At 40.5% G+C, this 24043-nt stretch overlaps 1 protein-coding gene across 1 annotated transcript in view; it reads right to left on the bottom strand.

The window, feature by feature from the left end:
* FBXO42 (F-box protein 42) overlaps window positions 1-24043 on the bottom strand; it is a 98560-nt gene that overhangs the window by 12477 nt on the left and 62040 nt on the right. Inside the window, exon 4 of the mRNA XM_027110030.1 lies at window positions 21182-21316. Coding sequence (XP_026965831.1) covers window positions 21182-21316 — 135 coding nt within the window. The remainder of the gene's footprint in view (window positions 1-21181; window positions 21317-24043) is intronic.

The following is a 24043-nucleotide window of genomic DNA, read 5'->3' as shown; positions in this document are numbered from 1 at the left end:
TGGCCACAGACATCTGATAGTATTGCTTTCTACACGGCACAAAGTTTATGAGAACAGAACTGAACTGGTGGACATATTTAACTACTACAATATGATTACAGTATTCCTGGCAGAGTAACTATTTAGCTCAAGAAAGTACAATAGAAATGAAATTGTAACTGATGCTACATGATATGAAAAGGAGGTCTTCCCAAGTCCCAGAAGGGTAACTCAAATATACCGAACTATGATTTGGAAACAAAAACCAATGGTTAACATGATAAGACTAGTTAGGGTTTGCTCTTTCATGTGTACTATGTATTTCCTATAATATCTTTTGAAATAAATTACCAATACTTTACGAGGCAAGGCAAACCAATGTTTACCACTGCTGGGTGTAAAGAGATTACAAATGCAGTATAAGAATACATACCTCTTAAGGGGAAAAACTAGTCATAGAATCAAAAAGAGTGTTTGTAAAACATAACAACATGTAAAATCAAACCCAAGTAAAGACTATACTTTAGACCTGCATGCCCAACACAGTCACCATTTAGCCACATGTGCTAGTGACTACTGAATTGGAAAGTATAGATACACAACATTTCCAGCATTACAGAGACAGTACTACTTTAGACAAACGATTTTAACTTTCTAAATTCTATGCCTATGTTCACAGGGTATGGGGAAGGTGGTAGGGATGGATGGGTGACCTGACTGACTTTTAAGAGAAATTACAATTACTGCTACTTAAAACTATTACTGGGACTTCCCTGGTGGTGCAGTGGTTAAGAATTTGCCTGCCAATGCAAAGGACACAGGTTTGAGCCCTGGTCCGGGAAGCTGCCACATGCCGCAGAGCAACTAAGCCCATGTGCCACAACTACCGAGCCCATGTGCCACAACTACTGAAGCCCGTGTGCCACAACTACTGAAGCCCGTGCGCCTAGAGCCCATGCTCTGCAACAAGAGAAGCCACTGCAATGAGAAACCCGTGCACCACAATGAAGAGTAGCCCACACTCGCTGCAACTAGAGAAAGCCTGCGTGCAGCAACGAAGACCCAACGCAGACAAAAATAAAATTAATTAATAAAAAATAAAGTTAAGACTTAAAAAAAGCCTATTACTACTGCTACTAATGATAATGACTAATATTTACTGAGCATTTATTATATGCTAAGCACATTTCTAAGTACTCTGCATGTATTAAGTAATTTAATCCTTCCAAAACTCTAGTTTTACCTCCATTTTATGTTTTTTTTGTTTTTGGCCATACCACACAACATGTGGGATCTTAGTTCCCAGACCAGGGATCAAACCCGTGCCCACTGCAGTGGAGGTGTGGAGTCTTAACCACTGGACCACCAAAGAAGTTCCTTTATTTTCATTTTACAGATGAGAATACCGAGGCATAGCTTATACTCATTCTCTAGATTGTTCTCATGCACACAGACACATTCCTTCTGAGTAGTTACCACAGACAAGTCAGGCACCTCAAAAGGTCTGAGTGTTTCAAAGTTGAAAAAGTTCTTTCCTAAATCTTTTTTTTTAAGTTCCTTTGTATTAAAAAAAATTTTTTAATTGAAATATAGTTGATTTACAACCTAAATCTTTATTTTCTTTCTTTCTTCCTTCCTTCCTTCCTTCCTTCTTCCTCCCTCCTTCCCTCCCTCCATTCTTCCTTCCTTCCTTCCTCCCTCCCTCCCTCCCTCCCTCTCTCCCTTTCTCTCTCTCTCTCTTTCTCTCTCTCTCTTTCTCTCTTTCTTTCTTTCTGCGGGCCTCTCACTGTTGTGGCCTCTCCCGTTGTGGAGCACAGGCTCTGGACGTGCAGGCTCAGCGGCCATGGCTCACAGGCCCAGCCGCTCTGCAGCATGTGGGATCTTCCCGGACCAAGGCACGAACCCACGTCCCCTGCATCGGCAGGCGGACTCTCAATCACTGCGCCACCAGGGAAGCCCTACAACCTAAATCTTAATTAATTAAAGCCACAGACCTAGAACAGACAGAGAGATAAGTAAATTGAACAGAAGGCTATTCTTAGGATCTCTTTTCCACAAGGCTCTGGGTCACACTCTACCTCTAACATAGACAGGACCCTTTATTTGTTCTCCGGGCTCTCCAAAGAAAGTAAACTGGGACCAGTGACAATGATAAATCAATCCTTAAGGATTATCTTAAATAAGGGCTTCCTGAAATGACTTCTCAAATATCTTGACCTTTAAGAAAGCCAAAAAATTTCCCTCTACTCCTTATCCAAAGAAGTAGGAGAATCCTCTCATCCAAAATTTCCAAGGTCTGTTTTGTCACATATGGAAGCTTTAATTTCAGCATCATACTATCTTGACAGCTATACAGAGTCATACTGAAAAGTTAAATTGTGCTTCTCCACCTCAATTTATAAGGAAAGTGGGGGGAAAATTACCCTACAGGAACAAATGAAGCAGGGGGGAGGAGGGCACAGAATTCAATATACAACCTCTGTACAGTTGGTGCAGCAACAAGAGGTCAAAGACACTGGTGTGTCAAATTTTCTGTGACCCAATCATGCACGTAATGCTATTTGTTGCAAATTGGATACTTTAAAATTCCTGTTACTTGAAGAAATCAATATTGTAAAGCCTTTGCCAAGAGCCCCTAATTTTATCATTTTTAAAATTTACATATTTCCTATTTTGAATTTGTTTAAAGCAAAGGGTCTTCAATTCCCCTCCCAATTATCTTAATGCAAGGTCCACAAATGAATTAAATTTATGGTGAGATCAGAGACTGCAGAGGTCAATGAATTTTGGCAATTTCTGTATCTTAAAGAATAAACAGTCTATTTATCCGAGTTCTGGAAAGCAAACAATATCTTTACCAGAATTCTCAGAAAGACAAGAAAACTCATTTTCAAATTACATACCTTTATTTGCTGTTTTAAAGTTCCATGAAAAGCAAGCTATGTAAAGAGTAGTATTTACAAACTTTATTAAAAAACAAACAAACAAACAAAATGACCATACGTTATTGGGCGAGGAAAGTAACTTTTATATGGACTATGCCTAGATAAAATATCAGGTCCTAAACTTTGAAGAACTACACCTATGTGCAAGCAATTCATTCCACACAGTAGCTAGAACGACATCACATGGTTGTTTAACACACCCACCTGTGACATTAGAGAGGGGATGAGTCACTGGAAATCTTGTACAGTACAGGGCAGTCTGACAACAGAAGACCTTCCACAGTTAAAAGGCCCATCATCATCACGGTGACATATGATAAAATAAATACCCTTCCTTCAAGAAAACTTATAAATGGAGGTTTTCTACTCATTAGGACCTTTCTCGGCCTGCCTTCAAAATATGAGGTCACTGGGGCTCTAGACAGTCTAAATATCATTGTAACACAGAAGTGGGGTTAGAAAGGGTGTCACTCCCAAATCGGTTCTCATCAAGCACCACAGGACCAAATATGCCCACGTCAGACTTGGACAGACATGTTACTTAAGCTCGTTCCTCCCAGAGCTGATGGCTATCCTCACCGGCTTCTTTCCCCGAACACTAAAGGCTTCTAATCACACAGGAGATATGATCAATGGAGCAAGTTTCAAAACAAGGCACAAGCCAAAAAGGCATCTGTGGGAAACTGGATAATCTGATAGGCACCCTATACACAGAACTAACATTCCCTAAAATCACTAATTGGCTCACATGTTTCCCAAGATTCCTATGAAATCAGAAGAAATTTTCACATATGAAAGGCAGTGGTAGAATTACAAGGCATTCTCGTTTACTTTTGCAAAGACGACGGTACAACAGTGAAGCGATGCCAAATTCTGGTTTGGTTTCTACGCCACTTTCCCACAACTGCGGTGTCTACTCACGTAGACCCTAGCACTAGAAGAGAAGCGCGACTGTTTGTTTGATACAAGATAAAACAAGCACCCATTCTAATTGGGGGTGCCTGTATTTTATGCATGACTGAAAAGCTACTTTTACTTCTCCATACTGTGAGCATTATTTATTAATATTATTGGTTTACTATTCAGATGTTATAGTTACCATTCCCCTCGAGCTGTAGTTCTCAAACTTCAGATGTATCAGAAGTAGCTGAAGGACTTGTTACAACACAGATTGCTGCGACCCATTTCTGAGTTTCCTATTTAGTAGGTATGGGGTAGGGTCCATGAAGTTGCATTTCTAACAAGTTCCCAGGTGATGCTGATGTTTGGGGACTAGACTTTGAGAACCATGTTGCGGAGAGTTAAATAATCCTTGGGTGAACCTGTTAGAAAATGCTCGAAGATGACATTAAAAGGGCATGTGGTCAGCCTTTTGACTTTTTCCCCATTTTTATGATTTTCCTTAACACTGAATCTATCCAGACTTCTTTTATACATACACTCTGTTTATGACTATATGAACACGGGTCCAAAGTGGGTTTTCCCTCACAAGTGCTTTGATTAAAGGGGTGCTGAGGGGCTTCCCTGGTGGCGCAGTGGTTGAGAGTCCACCTGCCGATACAGGGGACGCGGGTTCGTGCCCCAGTCCGGGAAGATCCCACATGCCGTGGAGCCGCTGGGCCCGTGAGCCATAGCCACTGAGCCTGCGCGTCCGGAGTCTGTGCTCCGCAATGGGAGAGCCCACAACAGTGAGGGGCCGGGGAACCGCAAAAAAAAAAAAAAAAAAGGGGGGGGTGCTGAAAGGAACTACTTTAACATTTTCAATACACAAATATTTCCTTGGTCATCCTCATCTACATGTTACTGAACCTACACTCTTCAAAATAAATAAATGGAAAAAAATTGTTCCACCTACTGCTTTCAGACAAGTCAATTTAAGACTTATTTACAGCAACATAAGTGACTTGCTAATAGTTCTCCATGACTCTGAAAATAGAAAGATCTAATACTAGGAATTAGGTACGTATAAGAGGTAAAGTTTGAAAACAAGAAAACTATGAGCATGAAAAATTTTACCAAGCGAGACTCACTAGCATGCCAATTAATCCAGAAGAAAAGCACTGGACAAAAACATCTCCACTTCGCTCATGGAATTACAGAATGCTTTGGTGTGTGATTTGCTTTTTTAAAAAGGGGGTCTAAATTGCTTCTTAACTGGAAGTCAAAAACTTTTCCCTGGATGCTTTCAAATAATTACTATTTTGTAGTAATGATGCCAAAGGGGACATTAAAGAATGAATAATGGGACTGAGGTTTCAGGGCATACTCTCCATCTCATATTAACAACTCCTCACTCGCACTCACTTTCTCAGGGTAGGTCCAATGAAAGGCATTCACTCGCAGCTCCAAATGAGGTACTCTCCTCTATCCCACACAAAACTGGCCTTGAGGGCAAAATAAGACCAGATAGACCAGATTAACCAACAACCCTACCTCACAGTTTCTCTTCTGTGGGTACTCGTCTGTGGTAGTGAGGAGCCTGAGTTGGTGTGTGTGTGGGGGGGGGGGGGGGAGGGAGTAGGGGGAGATGAATTTTGCTGATAGGACCCAAGCTGGGTCTTGGGAAGTGGACCAAGCCCTTGGTGTGACAGAGCTGTCATTATGGTAGTGTGTGAAGTGACTGACCTTGGTAGCAGGAGTCACAGGTCAAGAGAAGGATAATTTGGAGAGGTATCTCCCAGAACACCACATTAGCATCTGAAATCAGAAAACCTAGAGGGCACAAGAAGATAGGCTGGCACTTATAACTTAGGAGGGAAGAGACCCTTTAAAGAAAAATTACTGGAGTTATAATTTAACTGCTTACATCTCTAAACTGGTTTGATTTCATAGGTAATACTTTGTAATCAGAACAAGAAAAGCATGTTTCATGGTTTTATGACTTGAGGAAGGGGGAGACAAAAGGAAAACTGAGAAGAACACAATTCATGAGTATAAAGTCTGTCTTGGGCACTCTAAACACCTTGAAGACTAATAACTATTCAGAATGGTCTCCAAAGTATGCAGCCAGGACCACAGAGGTTCTATCTGGAACAGATATCAGTTTCTCTTCAGCTAATGAAAATGTTTCCAATTGAACTTCAATGTGGCCAATAATAATTATGCTGAGTCTCCTCAATTATTTACATGCCCAGGGAAGATACAAAACTATAATGCCTATTTTAAAGAACAAGGGTAGGAGATAAATATAAAGTTACTCTTTGGCAAAGTCACTACAGAACCCCTAAACTGCTTTCCAAGACTTGATTCTAGCCAACTGTGCTCTTTAATTCTAAAATAGGGACTTAAGTTAGTCACCAAGGACATGGTACTGGATGCAAAAGAACTAAGTTCTTCTAGACATGGCTTTCTTCAGGACCAGCACATTCCTTCCCATGCTGGGCTAAAGACCTCCTAGGGGAGGGAGGGGTGAATGGAGAGGGACAACCTTTATCTAACCTCAATCTGAGCATTTAGGACAGTGCTGAAATTATCCATTTAGAATCTCCCAATAAGATTATATTATTATATTATCCTAAAGAACAGGAACTATTTCTCATGAAAATGTTTGCAGAACTGAACCCCTCCAAGGAAGCCAAATGGTTACGCATCCCTTGTGGGCTGGGATAAGACCTGGCTCCAGTTAATCACAACCTACCCTGGAGGTATCAGTGTGCCTTTCAGCAGGAGAAAGACCAAACACTTCTTTAGGTGTTCCCCTCACACTCCAATTTTTTTTTTTCCTTTTCCTATTTTTTTCCTCAGTTGCAACATGGTCAGAAAGTTACTGATTGATATCAAAACAACTCACTAATATTAGACAAAGCTTGTCTGGATCTCAGGCTTCATGGCACACATTTTCATTATTACAATTATACCCATATCTTTAAAAACATCACTCCCTGGGTCATTTACAGAACATCCAAAACAAGAGGAACTTTTTAAATAGGCATGAGGAACTTTTAGATCCTGTATAACTATATTGGCCATAGGCATGAACAAAAAGAAATTCCCGGTTGGCACTGTTTTCACTTCTAAACAAACCCACATGAAAGACCACTTGATAAATAAGGCAGCACTTATCAGTTAAAAACTAACAACATGAAAACCAGTAACAGTTCCTTGTTACCATTTTAAGTAGTCTTTTGATTCAATTTCTGGGGAAGGAGATGAGGTCCAGAGTCTGAGTTTAATCTGGTAATTTGTTAATTGCAGTTCTCAGGGTGGGGGGTAGGGGTGGGGTGCCCTTTTAAGTGGTTCTGTTTAGAAGTCAAAACAATGTTGCTAGTCATAAAGTTTCTGGCCTGGTAACAAAACAGGAAAATCCTAGTCAGGCAGGAGAGAGCTAAACTGAAATATGGTATAACCTTATTTATTCTCTTCCTTAGAGGACTAAAGTTCACCCAGATTTGTGCTATGCAAATTTCCCCACTCTTCTCTCCACCAGGAGAGAATGTGTACCCACCTTAGAAAAGCATGTATTCTGGAAAAATCCCAGGATCTGAACTTTATAAATAAACAGAAAGGATTCCTTCCTTTCCTAGGGGAACCCACTGGCTCTGCTCTCATTCACATCTCCCGAGACCACCACAGATCCAGGCTGTTCCAGGATTGCATAGGGCTAGAGGAGACAAGGAGAAATCACCAACTCATAAAGAAGATTAACCAGGAACGGGTCCATGAAGCAGGAAGGAGCTCACTCAACAAAGAATTTAAAGTAGTCACTTAACATCCTATGCCTTCCTCAAAGCGATTAACACTATGGTATCTGGGCCCTGGGTGCCTTCCTACTATGAAAACAAAAAAATGGAGATGGAGATTCAAATATGTCAGAGTTATTTTTTAAAAAATCACATAATCTTAATAAAAACAACTAGTCTTGGGCTTCCCTGGTGGCGCAGCAGTTAAGAATCCGCCTGCCAGTGCAGGGGACACGGGTTCGTTTCCTGGTCCAGGAAGATCCCACATGCCACGGAGCAACTAAGCCCACGTGCCGCAACTTCTGAGCCTGCGTTCTAGAGCCCATGAGCCTCAACTACCGAAGCCCACATGTCTACAGCCTGTGCTCCACAACAAGAGGAGCCACCGAGATGAGAAGCCCGTGCACCACAACGAAGACCCAACTCAGCCAAAAATAAAGAAAGAAATTTCAAAACAAAATAAAACAACTAGTCTTAAAAATAAATTGTACCAAGGAATCCTGTGGCAGTCCAATGGTTAGGACTTGGCGCTTTCACTGCCAGGGCCGGGGTTCGATCCCTGGTTGGGGAACTAAGATCCCGCAAGCTAAACGGCGGGGCCAAAAAAAAAAAAGGTAACAAATGGTGAACAGAATCCTATTTCATTAGTTTACTACTTTTCTCCTCATAAGTCATATTTCTTTTAAAAACCTATCCATCCATATAAGTCCTGGCTCTATATACATTTTGTAACTTATTTAAACACCTCCATCTACTTTCTTGCACCACCAGTTATTTTCCTCTTAGTTCTTTATATTTTCTTCGTATTGATTTGTTTATTGTCTTATAGATCTTGCCACTTGTTCACATCTATATCTGCAGTACTTAGAACAGCACTGGGCATAAATACTCAATAAATAAAGGCATGAAAATGAACAAACAAAGGAATGAATGCACTTTTCAAGCTTTGGGAACTCGAGGATAACTTATGACCACTCTCTACACTCCTCAGCTAGGACTTCAGTATATATATAAAGGTGTATTGTATATAATCTGAACAAAAACTATGAAATGTAGGTATTACCATGTGTACCTTATAGGTGAGGCAAATGAAATGTTAAACAACCTGTCTAAGGTCATCCAGTTACTAAGCAACCTTAGCCTGAAGAGATCAGATGCAAACCTGTGTTTGCTCGGCACAAAAACCATGCTCTTAATGGTACTACCACCAACTAGCCTTCTTCCTCCCATCACTTTAGGTTATGAGGCCCTAATAATGAGTGTACCTTTAATTACTAGCTGAGTGGTCTTTCTTCTTCAAACCTCTAAAATACTTAGTTATATCAACATATCCTCCTACTTAGAGCAAGACTAAGTGAGGAGAGAACTCTCTGGGTACTTAGTGTGTCTAGAATATTCTTTTATTTATTTATTTTTGTCTGCGTTGGGTCTTCGTTGCTGCACGCGGGCTTTCTCTAGTTGAGGCGGGCGGGGGCTACTCTTCGTTGTGGTGCACAGGCTTCTCATTGCAGTGGCTTCTCTTGTTGCACAGCACGGGCTCTAGGCGTGTGGGCTTCAGTAGTTGTGGTGCACGGGCTCAGTAGTTGTGGCTCGTGAGCTCTAGAGCTCAGGCTCAGTAGTTGTGGCGCTCAGGCTTAGTTGCTCCGTGGCATGTGGGATCCTCCTGGACCAGGGCTCAAACTCGTGTCCCCTGCATTGGCAAGCGGGTTCTTAACCACTGTGCCACCAGGGAAGCCCCCTAGAATATTCTTTAAAGTTGACAAGTAGGTCTTAAGTAAGAAATGAGTGCATATGTCCACAAACAAATTTATGTAAGAATGTTGTCTGCAGCTATATTCAAAGTGGAAATAACCCAAGTATCCATCAACAGGAGAATGGGTTCAAAAAAAAGTGGTATATTTATGTTATGGAATACTGACAGCAATGAAAAGGAATAAACCACTGATAGATGCAACCACATGGATGAATCTTAAAAAAAAAACCAAGATGAATCTCAAAAAAATCTCTTGGAAGTCAGAATAGTGGTTACCTCTGTGGGGAGTGGTACTGACAGGAAAGGGGCACAGGGAGCTTTCTGAAGTTATAGCAGTATTTTGTATCTTGATCTAGGTGATCATCACATGGCTGTATACACATGTAAAAAAGTCTTTGAGTTATACACTTAAGATTTGTTCATTTCCCTATATGTAAACTGTCTTAATAAATTTATTGTTAAGAAAGAAAAAATGGCTAATGCCAAAGCTAATGTTAAAGCATGCTACACTGTTGTCACATGGCATCACCCACTACTTTCACCAGTAAACAGAAATACCAGCAATCCACTGTCAGAATTAAAATTCATTATGTGAGGTCTTTAAGAACACATTCCTCATTTAATATCTAACCACTCTATAACTCATATATACATATAAATCAAATAGCAACAAACATTTTAAGACTGGGCAATGGGATTTCACACAGCTTACTAAAATGGGAAGAGAAAGCAAGAAAGGAACACAGTGCAAAAGCCAACAAACCACATATAAAATCCACAGCCCACAGTCACTTTCAAGAGAACCATAGAAAAGAGAAAATAATCAGGGGTACTACTTGTTTGATAAGTAGTCAATTAAAGTATAGTTCAAGAGTTCATCTCCCAGAGAAGAGATGAGAGGTAGCTTCTGAGCTTTGAAAGGATAAAGTAGTTTCCCAGAATTCAGGCTGATATTTTTAAGTTAATAAATGACCAAACACAACTCTCACCCACCTGGGAAGAGCACCCTGTAGATTCTTTACAAAATCTCCTCAAGGTTAAGAGAGTTGGAAAACTTGAGAAACTGGCCTGATACTGGATTGTAAACAGCCAAACAATGTGCACTGGGCACGAGGTGGTACACTGTAGTGCTGAGTGTACTAGAAACCAACAGGGTCATTCATGGGGAAGGAGAAGTCAGAGATAACACAAGGACAATACCTTTTGTGTTCCCCCATACAGGACTAGCTTTCTAAAACTTCATTCAGGACACAACATTAATAAATCATACAAAATGAAGTTTACTGTGGTCATTAAACATGAAGTGCTCTTGCCCAGGGTAGGGTGTGGGGTAGGGAATTATGTGTATACCTGACAATAAACAGAAACACTAGATGGTCTGAGAGTTTTACTGCACAAGGAATCCAAGAGCAACCAAAAACTATTGGTCAAGATAGTAGGCAGACATGAACACACGTGTAGATATGAAAGCTCAGAATTCTAAAGAAAGTCACTGCTTATATTCTCAATGACACTCTGAACGTCTATCTAAAATAAGAAAAAAGATTAGAAGGTTTTAAGAAAGGACAGGAAAGGCTCATGAGCTGGACCAAATGAATAAAGTTAAAGGATATAGAATTTCCAGCATGGAAGAGATAAACTAAGGACAGATTTTAATACATTTTGGTAATCAAGAAAAGATCTGTAGGTAAGAACAAATTGGTACTTCTCCTTCACGAAGAAAATATTAAAACAATGGGATCAATGATTTGTTTTTATGAGAGAAGAGAAGCTTGAAGTGTATCTGAGAGGCATGCAACAGTGTCCTCTCGCTACACAGTCTAATATTTACCAGTTGATAAGCATCCCTTTCTCCCCCTTCCCCATAGACAGGTATTCTCAGAATACATTTACATGTAATGGTGATTTTTTTTAAAAAAAATGTATAAAGTGTTTAGATGCAAAGCAACGTTTGTAATGAGGTGGATAGACCTAGAGTCTGTCATACAGAGTGAAGTAAGTCAGAAAGAGAGAGACAAATACCGTATGCTAACACATATATATGGAATTAAAAAAAAAAATGTCATGAAAAACCTAGGGGTGAAACAGGAATAAAGACACAGACTCACTAGAGAATGGACTTGAGGCTATGGGGAGGGGGAAGGGTAAACGGTGACAAAGCGATAAAGAGGCATGGACATATATACACTACCAAAAGTAAGGTAGTTAGCTAGTGAGAAGCAGCCGCATAGCACAGGGAGATCAGCTCGGTGCTTTGTGACCGCCTGGAGGGGTGGGATAGGGAGGGTGGGAGGGAGGGAGATGCAAGCGGGAAGAGATATGGGAATATATGTATATATATAACTGATTCATTTTGTTGTGAAGCTGAAACTAACATACCATAAAAAAAAAAAAAAGCAGAATCTAATGCCTATAAGTACACTAATACATTTTATTCTAAAAAATTCCACATCCAGCTATTTCAATGTCAGCATTGACATTTGGGACCTAAGGCAAGGGAAGGACTGGGTGATCTTCTCCTGAACACATTTTTCTGTCAGCTGTTTTGGTTATATCTGGTGCCAGGTATCAGTCCCAGACTTCCTTCTTTCCAGGTGATATTACCACAGGCTCAGGAAAGGGCAGTAGAAAACCTAAGAGTAAGCATTTCCACTAGACACAGAACAGAAAGCTTCATCAATGGATCCAAGAACCCTATGAGTATCATTTTTAAGGTATCATTTACACAGAAGAGAAACAGTGACACTCCGGGCAGTTATTTCTGGATAGTTCCAGCACTTCTCAGCTTCTGAGGATACTCTGGCCTTCCTATAAACATCTGATATGACCAATACTCTTTCTTTCTCCTGCCCCTGACTCCAAAAGTAGACTTTCTGCAGGATTACTCAGTGATTTTGTAAGATGTGATTTTTCTCTTGGGGAATGGTCCTAAGGAAACAAAATTATTTCCAACAGAGCTTCTGACTCTGGATAGCTGGAAGGATCTTGATTGGGTTAAGTCATAATAAAAGAGAGATTCTGTCTTCAGCATCCTCCTGCTTCCCACCAAAAAATTTAAAAAGGCAAATCATGTTGATATTTTAAAATTCTCTAAGCTGCGAAAAGGTTTCTTTGCTGACATACCCTCTGCTCATCATTCTTTCCTGACTCTGATGATAGACATAATGGCCAGACAGCTTAGTTATTCCCCCTCAAATTGAATATCAAGGACCAAGGGCAACTATAAAGAAAGAAAAGAGAATCACAGGAAAATAAACAAACTTTAAAAAAGAATTTTAAAAGGAGGGGAAAAAAAAGAATAATTATTATAGTGGAGAAATCTAATAAACACTATCTCAGCCAGATGATAAGGCTGACATCAACAGTGATAAATCATAGTGACAGCATTTACCCTTGAAGGGATGGGATGAAAAGGGCACTATACCACTATGGTCTTCTTCCCCCAAATCCGTAACTCTAGTCTAACCATAAGAAAAACATCAGACAAACCACAACTGAATGATAGTCCACAAAATACCCCTAAAAATGTCAAGATCAACAAACGAGGAAGTCTGGGAAACTGTCATAGCCAAGAGGAACCTAAGGAGACTTGAAGACTAAATGTAATGTGTCCTGGATGAGATCTTGGAACAGAAAAAGGACATCAGAATAAAAAAATAAGGAAATGTGAATAAAGTATGGACTTCAGTTAATAATAATGTATCAATATTGGTTCATTAATTGTCATAAATGTACTATTATGACTAGATGTTAACAACACGGAAAACTGGTTGTGGGAACTCTGTTCTATTCTAAAATTTAAAAGTCCATTTAAAAAGTAAAATTGATAATGTGAAACTAGCAAACTATAGAATAAAATAAAACTACTCACAGCATGTCATAGTAGAAAAAAACACAGACTCTAGAGACAAAATCTTGCGTTTCAATCACTGCTCCGTCACTTATTGGCTGTGTGATCTTAGGTAAATTATTAGGTGATTCTCTGAGCTTCAGTTTCCTCACCTGCAAAATGGGGATAATAGTAGTGCCAACCTAGTTGGGTTGGTTTGAAAGTTAGGTAGTATGTATGAAGAGTCTGGGGCAACCAACACCCAAAACCTTTCTCCATAACCATTTCCTCAGAAAGTAGGCTATTCCTAACTAGGGTAACAGGTAGCTAGTTCTACAAAGAAGCAGCTAAGAGAGCACAGAGCGGCCATTCTTAACAACAGTTAGGGAGTCCAGTTTGGCACACACCCACCTAATAGACTGTGACAACAAAGTGAGGTCACAGTTTGCACAGTAAGAAAGCAAGAAGATTTCGCAGCGATCCAGGGTTTCCAAATTTAGCTAGGTTTAGAATCAACTGGGACATTTTCTTTTTTAAAATGCAGATCTGCCACTCTATCCCCAATCCCTTGAGAACAGGCGAGTGACTGTTATGAGGCTGAGGAATCTATATTTTTAGTAAGTTTCCCAGGTGATTTGCTGTGTAGTTTTAGGAACAGTGGTCTTGTCTTGTCCTCTTTATACAGTGAAGGAAATTGAGGCCCAGAAAATGCAGACGTGATTAACTTCAAAAGCAAGTAGCTCAGAAGTAGCAAGGCCAAGATTAGAACAGGCATCTAGTACGTGTGTCTCAGACCTTGATATGTTTTTCTAAAACAAAGGGCCTGAACCACAACCCATCATTTGGAACTCCACGTGTGACTAAAAGGGAAGAAACCAGAAAGGGGGAAAAAAAAAATCCTTGGGAAAGAAGATTCTATGGGGAGAATGTGGTAGGAAAATCACCTGTGCTCCAGGACCAGAGCTGACAGGCTAAGCTTTAAATCTTTACCTGACATTTACAGGCCCTCCCAAAATTTATAGACTCTCATAACTATGGAGAGTTTTAAAACTGAAATGTGTTTCCCTTTTGTAAATGGGTGTGAGCTAATGTTTAGTAAGTTTAAAAAATCACAACAACAGTCCAATATTAAACGTAAAAATTTCTACTTGAAAATTTCTACCTTGATCTAAAGTAACCAAAAAAGGCTGTGACTTACGACATTATATATTAAACAGATGCCAAAATTAGCTTCGGTTTGAATAAAGGGTATTTTAGAAAGAGTGGTTCAAACATTAGTCTTTTGAAGTAACTGTCCTAAGAACTGCTCATTTGCTTTGGGAATTGAACACAGGCTGAGTCAAACAAAACTAAGAGTGAAGGTGTTACCTTAGTACAATACAGGAAGTCGAAACATTCAACTTCCTAGAACCGCCTGGCAAAGACTACAATGAATATAATTGTACATTCATAATCACCAGCCCAGATTTCCAGGGGCTTCTGTTCTGTTCCATTCTTAATTATTTTATCTGAGTGATGAAGCAATCAGTAGAGAACTTCCACCAGTTCCCACATCTACCCATCCACCAGCATCCGTAATCTGATATTCCTTCTTGTTCCTTTGGATAAAGGGTCAGTGTTCCTATCCACAGTCAAGCCCTCCACCTGTATAGCAGATTCTGCCTTTGTCACTACGTGAAGACACTGTCCTAGCAATTAATTCTTCCTCTTTATCCAAATCAATTCCTCCCTCTAGAAGATCATTCCCATCAGCAAATAAACATGTTATATCTGCCATCTTAAAAAAAAAAAACAACTCTCAATTCTACATTCATCTCTACTTAGCACCTCACTTCCCTGCTCTCCTTTATAGTAACACCCTTTTAAAAAAAATTAATGTATTGTTCATACTTACTATCTTTAACTCCTCTCTTCCCATTCTCTTAAAACCATTCCAAGTAGGCTTCATCCTTACCTCTCATTGAAAATACTCTTTATTAAATTCAAAGTCAGTTCTCAGTCATATGACTTGACCTCTTAGCTGCATACGACATGGTTGACTATTTCCTCCTCTTCTGGAAACACGTGCAAGTATGGTAGCTTCCAAGATGCCACATTCCCCTGGTTTTCTCATACCACCGCCCCCACCCCACCCAACCTTGCTCTTTTTCTAATGTTTTGCCGTTTCCCTCTCCTCCCTGATTTCCAGATGGTGGAGTCTCCCAGACTTAGCCTCTCTATCTTCACTCACTCCCTTGGTAATCTCATCCAGTCTCACGGCTTTAAATCCATCTACATGACTCCCATTTGGCTATCTACACAAAAATCTCTAGCCTGCATTTCTCCCCTTAACTCCAGGCACATACCTTTTTCTACCTGGATGTCCTAATGTGCATTTCAAACTCAACATGCTTCAAACTGAATCTCTCATCTCTCCTGCACTTTGCCAACCCTGGCCACCCACAGTCTTACTCATCTCAGTGAATGGCAACTCTATTCCTTCAAGTGCCTAGGCTAAAAATCCTTACAGCCATCCTTGACTCCTCTCTTTCACATTCCATATCCAAACTGTGGGCTCTATCCAATGCATCCAATTTTTATCTTTCTGCTAACACCCTAGTCCAAATCACCATCATTTCTTGCCTAGACTATTGCTACCATTTCTTAACTGATCTCCTCGCTTCTACATTTGCCATCTGACAGTCTTCTCAGCAACCTCAATCATCAGCCATTTCACTCAAAGAATATGACAAAGTCCACGAAGTCCTTATAACAGCCAGAAAGCCTTATATGTAGGACACCCTCTCCTCCATTATTTGTCCAACCTCTCCTAGTACAGTCTCCTTTGTTCACTCTGCTCCAGCCACACAGGATTCGCATTACCCCTTGACTGTCCCAAGCACACTCTCACCTCTGAACCCTTGCACTGATTATTCTTTGGAATGTTGTTTCCTTAGATATCCACATGGTTCACTTCTTGTACCCATCAAGTCTTTGTTCTAATGTCACCTTCTCCATGAGGTCTACCGTGATCCCCCTAGTTATAATCTCCCCTATTCCTCATCCCCTTTACTATGCTATAGTTTTGCTTCAATAGCATTAATCATCTTCTAATATATTATATTAGGTACTTGTCATTTTATTTTATTTTTAAAATCTATTTATTTTTATTTATTTTTGGCTGCGTTGGGTCTTGGTTGCTACACGTGGGCTTTCTGTAGTTTCGGCGAGCAGGGGCTACTCTTCTTTGTGGTGCGAGGGCTTCTCATTGCAGTGGCTTCTCTTGTTGCAGAGCACGGGCTCTAGGCGCACGGGCTTCAGTAGTTGGGGCACACGGGCTCCCGTAGTTGTGGCGCACGGGCTTAGTTGTTCTGCGACATGTGGGATCCTCCTGGACCAGGGCACGAACCCGTGTCCCCTGCGTTGGCAAGCGGATTCTTAACCACTGCGCCACCAGGGAAGCCCTGTACCTGTCATTTTAAATATGTCTTCCCTCACTTGAATTTAATCTCCAGTAGGATTTTTTGTCTGTTTTATTCAGTCATGTATCCCCAGCATCTAAAACAATACCAGGCACAGAGTAGGCAATCCATAAATATTTGCTGAATGAACAAATGAAGGATAAAAGAAGAATTAACTAAGCAAAAGGACTGTACTGCCATTTAAGGAAAGTCAAGCCCTCTATTTTAAATGCCAAACTCCTCATAACAACTAATTACTTGATACCACCACTTAAATGTTTAAAGAGGTAAAAAAAAAAAAACCTCTTCCAAATGTTTCTTCTCCATTTCAGCAAATGGCCCCACTACCTACCTAAGTGAACAAACCTGAAACATAAGTTAGCCTTGATTGACCCTCTCACCCCCCCATATCCAATCCATCAAGAAGTCCCATCATTTTTAACACAAAAATTCAGCTCAAATTCATTCACTTCTCTTTATCTCCACTGTTAGGACTCTAGTCCAAGCCATCACAGTCTCTCACCTGTACTATTCTGATAGCCTCCTACCTGTTCTCTCTGCTTTATTTTCTTGCCTTCTTTAACCCATTTCCTAAATAGCAGCAAAAGTGTTCCTAAAAATGTAAACAGGATCATAATATTCCTTTGCTTAAGATCTCAAAATCTCACAGACCATGGTCTGCGAATGATTTGGCTCCCGTCCATACCTCAGCTCCCTCTGTGCCGCTCCACCCCTTGCTCATTATGCTACATCCACAAAGCTCTGTTTTCAGTCCCTCCGATATGTCCTCTTCTTTGTATATGCCATTATCACTTCCTTCCCTGCTGCATCCTTCATATCTCAGCAAAAAAGGTCGTCTTCTGTTTAAAGTAGATCTCCCCCTCTTACTCTGTATCTCATTCCTCATTTCCTTCATAACTGTTTTTTTTTCTTCCCCATCACAGTATAAGCTCCATGAGGGTAGGGGTCACCTACCCTCATGTAAAAGGGAGGAGGCGGTAACTCACGTAACTCCGAAATGTCGGAGAAGTACTGTAGGTCTCTCTCAACTGTAAGAGCTGTCATTCCAGCACTCATCACCACCATACTCCCTCCAGATGCTCCCTCCTTCTATCATTTCAAAAGGAATGCAAGACAAGGTTTCATTGGCAAATCACATTAATTCCAACTGCTATGGACTGAATTCTGTCCTCCCAAAATTCATATGTTGAAGTCCTTATCTCAGTGTGATGGCATATGGAGAACGGGAGCTTTGGGAGATAATTAGGTTTAGATACTCTTATAAAAAGAGGAAGAGATACCAGAACTCACTCTTTGCCATGTAAGGACACAGCAAGCTCACTAGCTCTCTGAAAGCCAGGAATAGAGCCTTCACCAGCACCCTGATCTCAGACTCCTAGCCTCCAGAATTGTGAGAAATAAGTTTCTGTTGTTAAATCCCCCCAGACTTTGGTATTTTGTTATGGCAGCCTATGCTAAGACACCAACCAAAATGAGATGCTCCAGTCTCATCTGTAATAAAACCAAATACACATGTAAAAAGATACCTGATACAGTAGCATTCTTTATCAAGATTCTGCTCTTAAGCCAAACTGTTCCACTGTTTTTTGATGCTCTTTTCCAAAGAGCTACACTTTTGAAGACTGAGCACTGTTAAAACTATCACCCTAGGCTTCCCTGGTGGCGCAGTGATTGAGAGTCCTCCTGCCGATGCAGGGGACACGGGTTCGTGCCCCGGTCCGGGAAGATCCCACATGCCGTGGAGCGGCTGGGCCTGTGAGCCATGGCCACTGATCCTGCACGTCCGGAGCCTGTGCTCCGCAACAGGAGAGGCCACAACAGTGAGAGGCCCGTGTACCACAAAACAAAAAACAAAAAACAAAAAAAAACTATCACCCTAGATACCCATCACTTGCAAATACTCAAATGCTAGAAGACGTCACATCTGGTACCAAAGGGTGGGGGTAGCACCCTTCCCTCAGCTACCATCTAACTTAGCCACCACCATGCACTGAAAACGGGTGAGTCAGGCACACCAAGACATACCAACAACTGTGTTTTATTCAGAAAGACTCACTGATGTTTCAGTTAGGAAGTAATTTTGGTTGCGACTCATGACAGCGTATAGAAACATTTCCCCAGGCAATCTTCCCATGGGATTTCTGCCTAAATGAGAATCTCATAGGACTCTTTATTAAATTAGTGGGTTTTTTTTTTAAAGTAGACATTCAAGAAGCTCAGTTTCCACCCCTCTAAAACTAGGCTCTAATTGTAGATTAGAGGGAAGCAGAAACTAGATTCTTTGAGACATTTTGTTAGAAAATTACTTTTAAACATTCAGGAGCTAATATATTTTATAAAAGGGAACAGTCTAACATTGTTTTTTTTTTTTTTAATGGCGATTTTTTTCTTTATTGAGAAACTTAAGACTTGGGTAACATTGTATTTTTAAAAAATTCAGATCCCTGGGACTTCCCTGGTGGTGCAGTGGTTAAGAAGCCATCTTGCAGTGCAGGGGACGCTGTTTCGATCCCTGGTGGGGGAACTAAGATCCCACATGCCGCAGGCCTACTAAGCCCGTGCCGCAACTAGAGAGACTGTGCACTCACTCTGGAGCCTGCACAACCACAACTAGAGAGAAGCCTGCGCGCCACAACTAGAGAGAAGCCTGTGCACCACAACGAAGATACTGCACCGCAATGAAAAGATCCCACGTGCTGCAACTAAGACCCGACCCAGCTAAAAAAATAATAATAATAAAAAAAATTCAGATCCATTGTAGAATCTGAATTACAAAGTCAGTTATTTCTCTGATACTTCTACCTTGGAGATTTCAAAGCATTGCCTTTAAACTTAGTAGTTAACAACAACAACAACAAAACATCCCATGTCTATCTTATAGGGAGAAATAAGGAAAAATAAGCAAAGTAGATGCCAACAGGCTATGAAGGTCCAGAGCTCCACGTCTACAAGAAAGAGCAACACCCATGCCAAAGGCATAAAGCTTAGTTACGAAACAGAGAAAGGCAGTATTTGTATTTTGTGAGTGGAACATCAAAGCTACTCTGAAATGGGGCCTGGACAACAAGTACAATGGCAGTAGGATGTTTAAGCCAATAAGATCCTCTGCATTTTAGAATCTGTGATTCTAGATTTTAATCAATACTGCATTAAGTACAATAAAGGACAAAGTGCTAGAAAAGGAAATGCTCCAAAGTACAAAATTCTGAAGCCTCTAAAATAATACTAATCTTCAAAAAATTTTAATGATTAACATCTCTTTATCTTTCCAATAATTTAAAAGAATTTCATCTGTACAAAACCCAGCCCCACTTGTGACTATCCACTGTCAGTATGCTCCTCCGTCCTATATTTGCCTATTGCAGAGGAAAGAAACAGAACTTACAGCTTTGGGGAAGCAAAATGTAGCTTCTTCTCATGAAATGATTTTAAGCCCCTGGCCTAGACATTCACAGCAGTCATTACAGAAATAAACGAAACATAAACCAGCTTTCCCGACCCATTTAAAAGCAGAATCTTCTGCTCCTCCTCCATATTTCTCCCAGAAAGATATGGTAACTTGTTCATAGTTACATGGAGAATTGGTGATTTTGCCAGGAAATGAAACTCATGTCTCCTCACTCTTAGTCCAGTGACCTTTCTAATACACCATGTTGTCTTCCATTTAGTAATCAAAGTAAATCAAGACCTAAATAAGTATGGAATCTGCCCAAGGGATACCCAAGTCTCCTTAGTCCTAGAGTGAATTCCAACCTTGAAAAGCCAATGAAGAATGTTTGGGAAGAGCTTGCCAACAAATCTAGCAGAATACTTTATACTCAGTGGACTCTATTCCTCCACCACACCAGCCCCTCCAATCTCATAACTGTGCCTTTTCAAACTGTCCCGCCTCATGAGTGCAAAAACAATTTGTGTGTGTGTGTGTGTGTGTGTGTGTGTGTGTGTGTGTGTGTGTGTGTGTGTGTTTCTTCCCCAAGAAAGATTAGGTCAAAAGAGAAAATAATCTAGTTTCTTTCTGCCAGAATTGTGGCATAGTGGGACTGTGCAGGAATGTACCTACTGTGGAATCTTCCCACACTCCTGAGTTGTTAAAAGTAACCAGCAGAGGCATGTTCCATACACTCCCCAAATACCTGAGCTGGCAACAACAAGATATTCAGACATCTTAGCCCTGGGACAATAGCTTCTGTCAGTTAACTACAGTTCTCACGACTGTGCTTCTTCTGCTCTTACTTCAACTTCATACCAAAGAACATATCACACCTGTACAAGTACTTCAGAAAACCACACAAATGAATTCACACAGTAGTATAGCAATTTTGGCAGGGTACCAATACTAATGATAAAGTATAATTAAAAAAAAATTCAAAGACCTTACACAAGCATATTACTCTTAGCATTTACAAGCAGATTTGACAAAGGATCTGGGGCCCCAATAATCTGTTCTTGAGACCAACACCTAAAGGATCAGGTAGAGTTTCCACACAAAGGGGGTTACCTGATAAGGAAGCAAAGATCAGCATTTTCTCTCTTACCTGAAGCCAAAGGTCGGATCCACTCTTTGCTATTTAGGTCAAGTCTCCAGAGGTCATTGAAGGCAGCATTGCAGCTGCTTTGGGTACAGCCTCCAAACACATACATAGACTGATTAGCATCATAATAGCACGCACCTAGAAAGAAAACAATAAATGAATAACTGATGTCTAATTCTGAAGCCACTCTAAACCTTAACTATAGCCCATATCTTTCAAAGATCAATTACTTCACACATTCCGCAGTTGTTCCCAGGTATCAACCGTTCTATAACCAGCCTCCTGTCTTCAGGTTGATCAATATCACATTAACCTTTAAAATAAGGACCAGAGAAAAGCTATGGAAACGTTATGTTATTTCTGAGCACACTAAGCAAACTGACAATGATATCATTAAATAAGACAATATAATTCTAGCAAGAGAACACAAGAATTCAGACTAAGGGTGTTCAATGAGTGAAATTTCAGCACAGCTGCATCATTAATCTAAATCTGCATTATTATCATCTAGGGCTAGGAGAAGATAGTCAGTGCTAACAGAAGTACTCTGTCCTCCCATTCCTCTCCACCTGTCCTCCTCTTATTGCTTTTGCTTTCAAATGAAACATGAGGCACAAAACAATAACAAGACTTTATATGGAAGAGAATGACAGAAAACAATTTTAAGAACCTGCTGTATGTATAAATAAATAAATAAAATTTAAAATTTCAAAAGAAAAGAAAACAATTTTAATCAATGCCATAAAGTAACCACACATACAGAACCAATGTAGCTCAGCGATCTCAGAGGTAGTATGGTCCCCAAACAACTGAGAGAAAAAACATGAAAGTCATTAAGCTCCTAGGTGTGTATCCAAAAGCCACCAAGGCCGACTGGTTGGTGCTGAATAGAAAACCAATGCAGTAGGTAACAGTTAAAAAGCACCAAGGTCTCCAAGAAAAGCCTTTTTAATTAGGTGACTATATACACCTCACCAATGGGCACTATTCTGAAGAAAAGAGTCAATGACTGAGAGAGGGGCTGTTCCCGTAAAACCAGAAAGACCAGAGCCAGAGTCTAGACAAGAAACATGAAAGCTAAGCGCTGCCACCTTGCTTCTCATTGGAAAGTTCATTTAGCCTCTGTCCTTTGGAAAAGATGACCATGCGCTCCTTCCAGTCCTGCATTTACCATCTTGTATTTCAGGAAAAGGGCTGAGCAAAACTTCATTCATTTCATGCATACCACTGGGAAAAACAGACCTCTCAATGTGAAACTAGGCTAAAACAGTTAAGCGTCACATAAAAGAAAAGGGAAAGGGAAAAGAAATTCAGAGATTCAACCCACTAGTGCGTGGCTTCAGTGATCATCCAGTTTACCTGTAGGTCTTGTTCAGTTTAGCACACCACCGTTTCTAAGATCTCTTCTGAACTCTGGCACCACTTATTCAAGTTCAGAAAAAGGGAAACACCACCGCTATAATTACCTCTGTGATATATACTAGCTCTGGGAATAACCCTCCTTTTTTATTTTTTCTTAACTCAGCCCACTTGATATGCCTTTAAGGACTCTACACTAAGAAAGCCAAGTCCAAAAATTGGATGAGTTAAGAGATAATAAAAGCAATGTGTTCAGTCACACCCAGTAATCTCAGCCAGTGGAAGGCGTAAATCCAAAACATCTGGGACTTTACTGGGGGCACAGTGGTTAAGAATCTGCCTGCCAATGCAGGGGACACGGTTTGATCCCTGGTCCAGGAAGTTCGCACATGCGGCAGAGCAACTAAGCCCGTGCGCCACAACTACTGAGCCTGAGTTCTAGAACCTCTGAGCCACAACTACTGAAACCGTGTACCTAGAGCCCGTGCTCTGCAACAAGAGAAGCCACCGTAATGAGAAGCCTGCACACCGCAATGAAGAGTAGTCACTGCTCGCCACAACTGGAGAAAGCCAGCGCACAGCAACAAAGACCCAAAGCAGCCAAAAATAAATAAATAAATAAAATTAAAAAAAAAAAATCTGACCTCTGATGCTGTGCAATAACAGAGCTACAGACTTTTCAAATTAACAAAGAAATTAAAGAAACTAGAGATGTGAAGAAATGAAATACCATTTAATCATCAACAGGCTCACATCTGCAAAATACTTAATTACTCCCAGAACTCAAACATGCTACAATGGTATATGAAGGTTTAAATGATCTTACACTTTCCACTGACTTTCTTCCTTTTTTTTTTTTTTTTGGCTGTGCCCTGAGGTTTGCGGGATCTTAGTTCCCTGACCAGGGATCGAACTCGGGCCCCCACAGTGAAAGCGCCGAGTCCTAACTACTGGACTGCCAGGTAATTCCCCCATCCCCTTTTTTATTCCTACTGACTTTCTTTGCCTTTGAAAATAACTTCTAATCCATATCTAAATCAGTTTTTTAATTAACATCCCAATAAGAAAGTCTATTAAGAAGTAAAATCCTGGGAATTCCCTGGCAGTCCGGTGGTTAGGACTCTGTGCTTTCACTGCCAGGGCCCAAGTTCCATCATGCAAGCAGCGTGGCCCAAAGGAAAAAGAAGAAGAAAAAAAAATAAGTAAAACCCTATGTAAGTCCACTGCTCATGTTTCAGGTTTGTTGAGAACCGCAAATAACAAAGGATCAAGTTAGATGACATTAAACAAACAAAAAGGATAATTACTGAAGCCACACTTTAATCTCCACTAAAGGGGGCAAGCTTCAGGTATCTTGGTCTTCTCATACATACCTTTTTGAACTAGCTACTCCAACAAACTGGGGCAATTATGAATTGAACTGACTGGTGCCTGGCATAAAAGAACGTTCTCTTCCACCTGATAATCCATAACCCCAGAACAGAAATTAGCAATATCCTCTGGCTT

Source organism: Aethalodelphis obliquidens, unplaced genomic scaffold (genome assembly GCF_003676395.1).
Source record: "Aethalodelphis obliquidens isolate GAN/ISIS:26980383/991018 unplaced genomic scaffold, ASM367639v1 scaffold9, whole genome shotgun sequence".
In the NCBI taxonomy this organism is placed as follows: Eukaryota; Metazoa; Chordata; class Mammalia; order Artiodactyla; family Delphinidae; genus Aethalodelphis; species Aethalodelphis obliquidens.
Note: the sequence above shows the minus strand (reverse complement) of the source record. Positions and strands in the feature narration are given on the sequence as shown.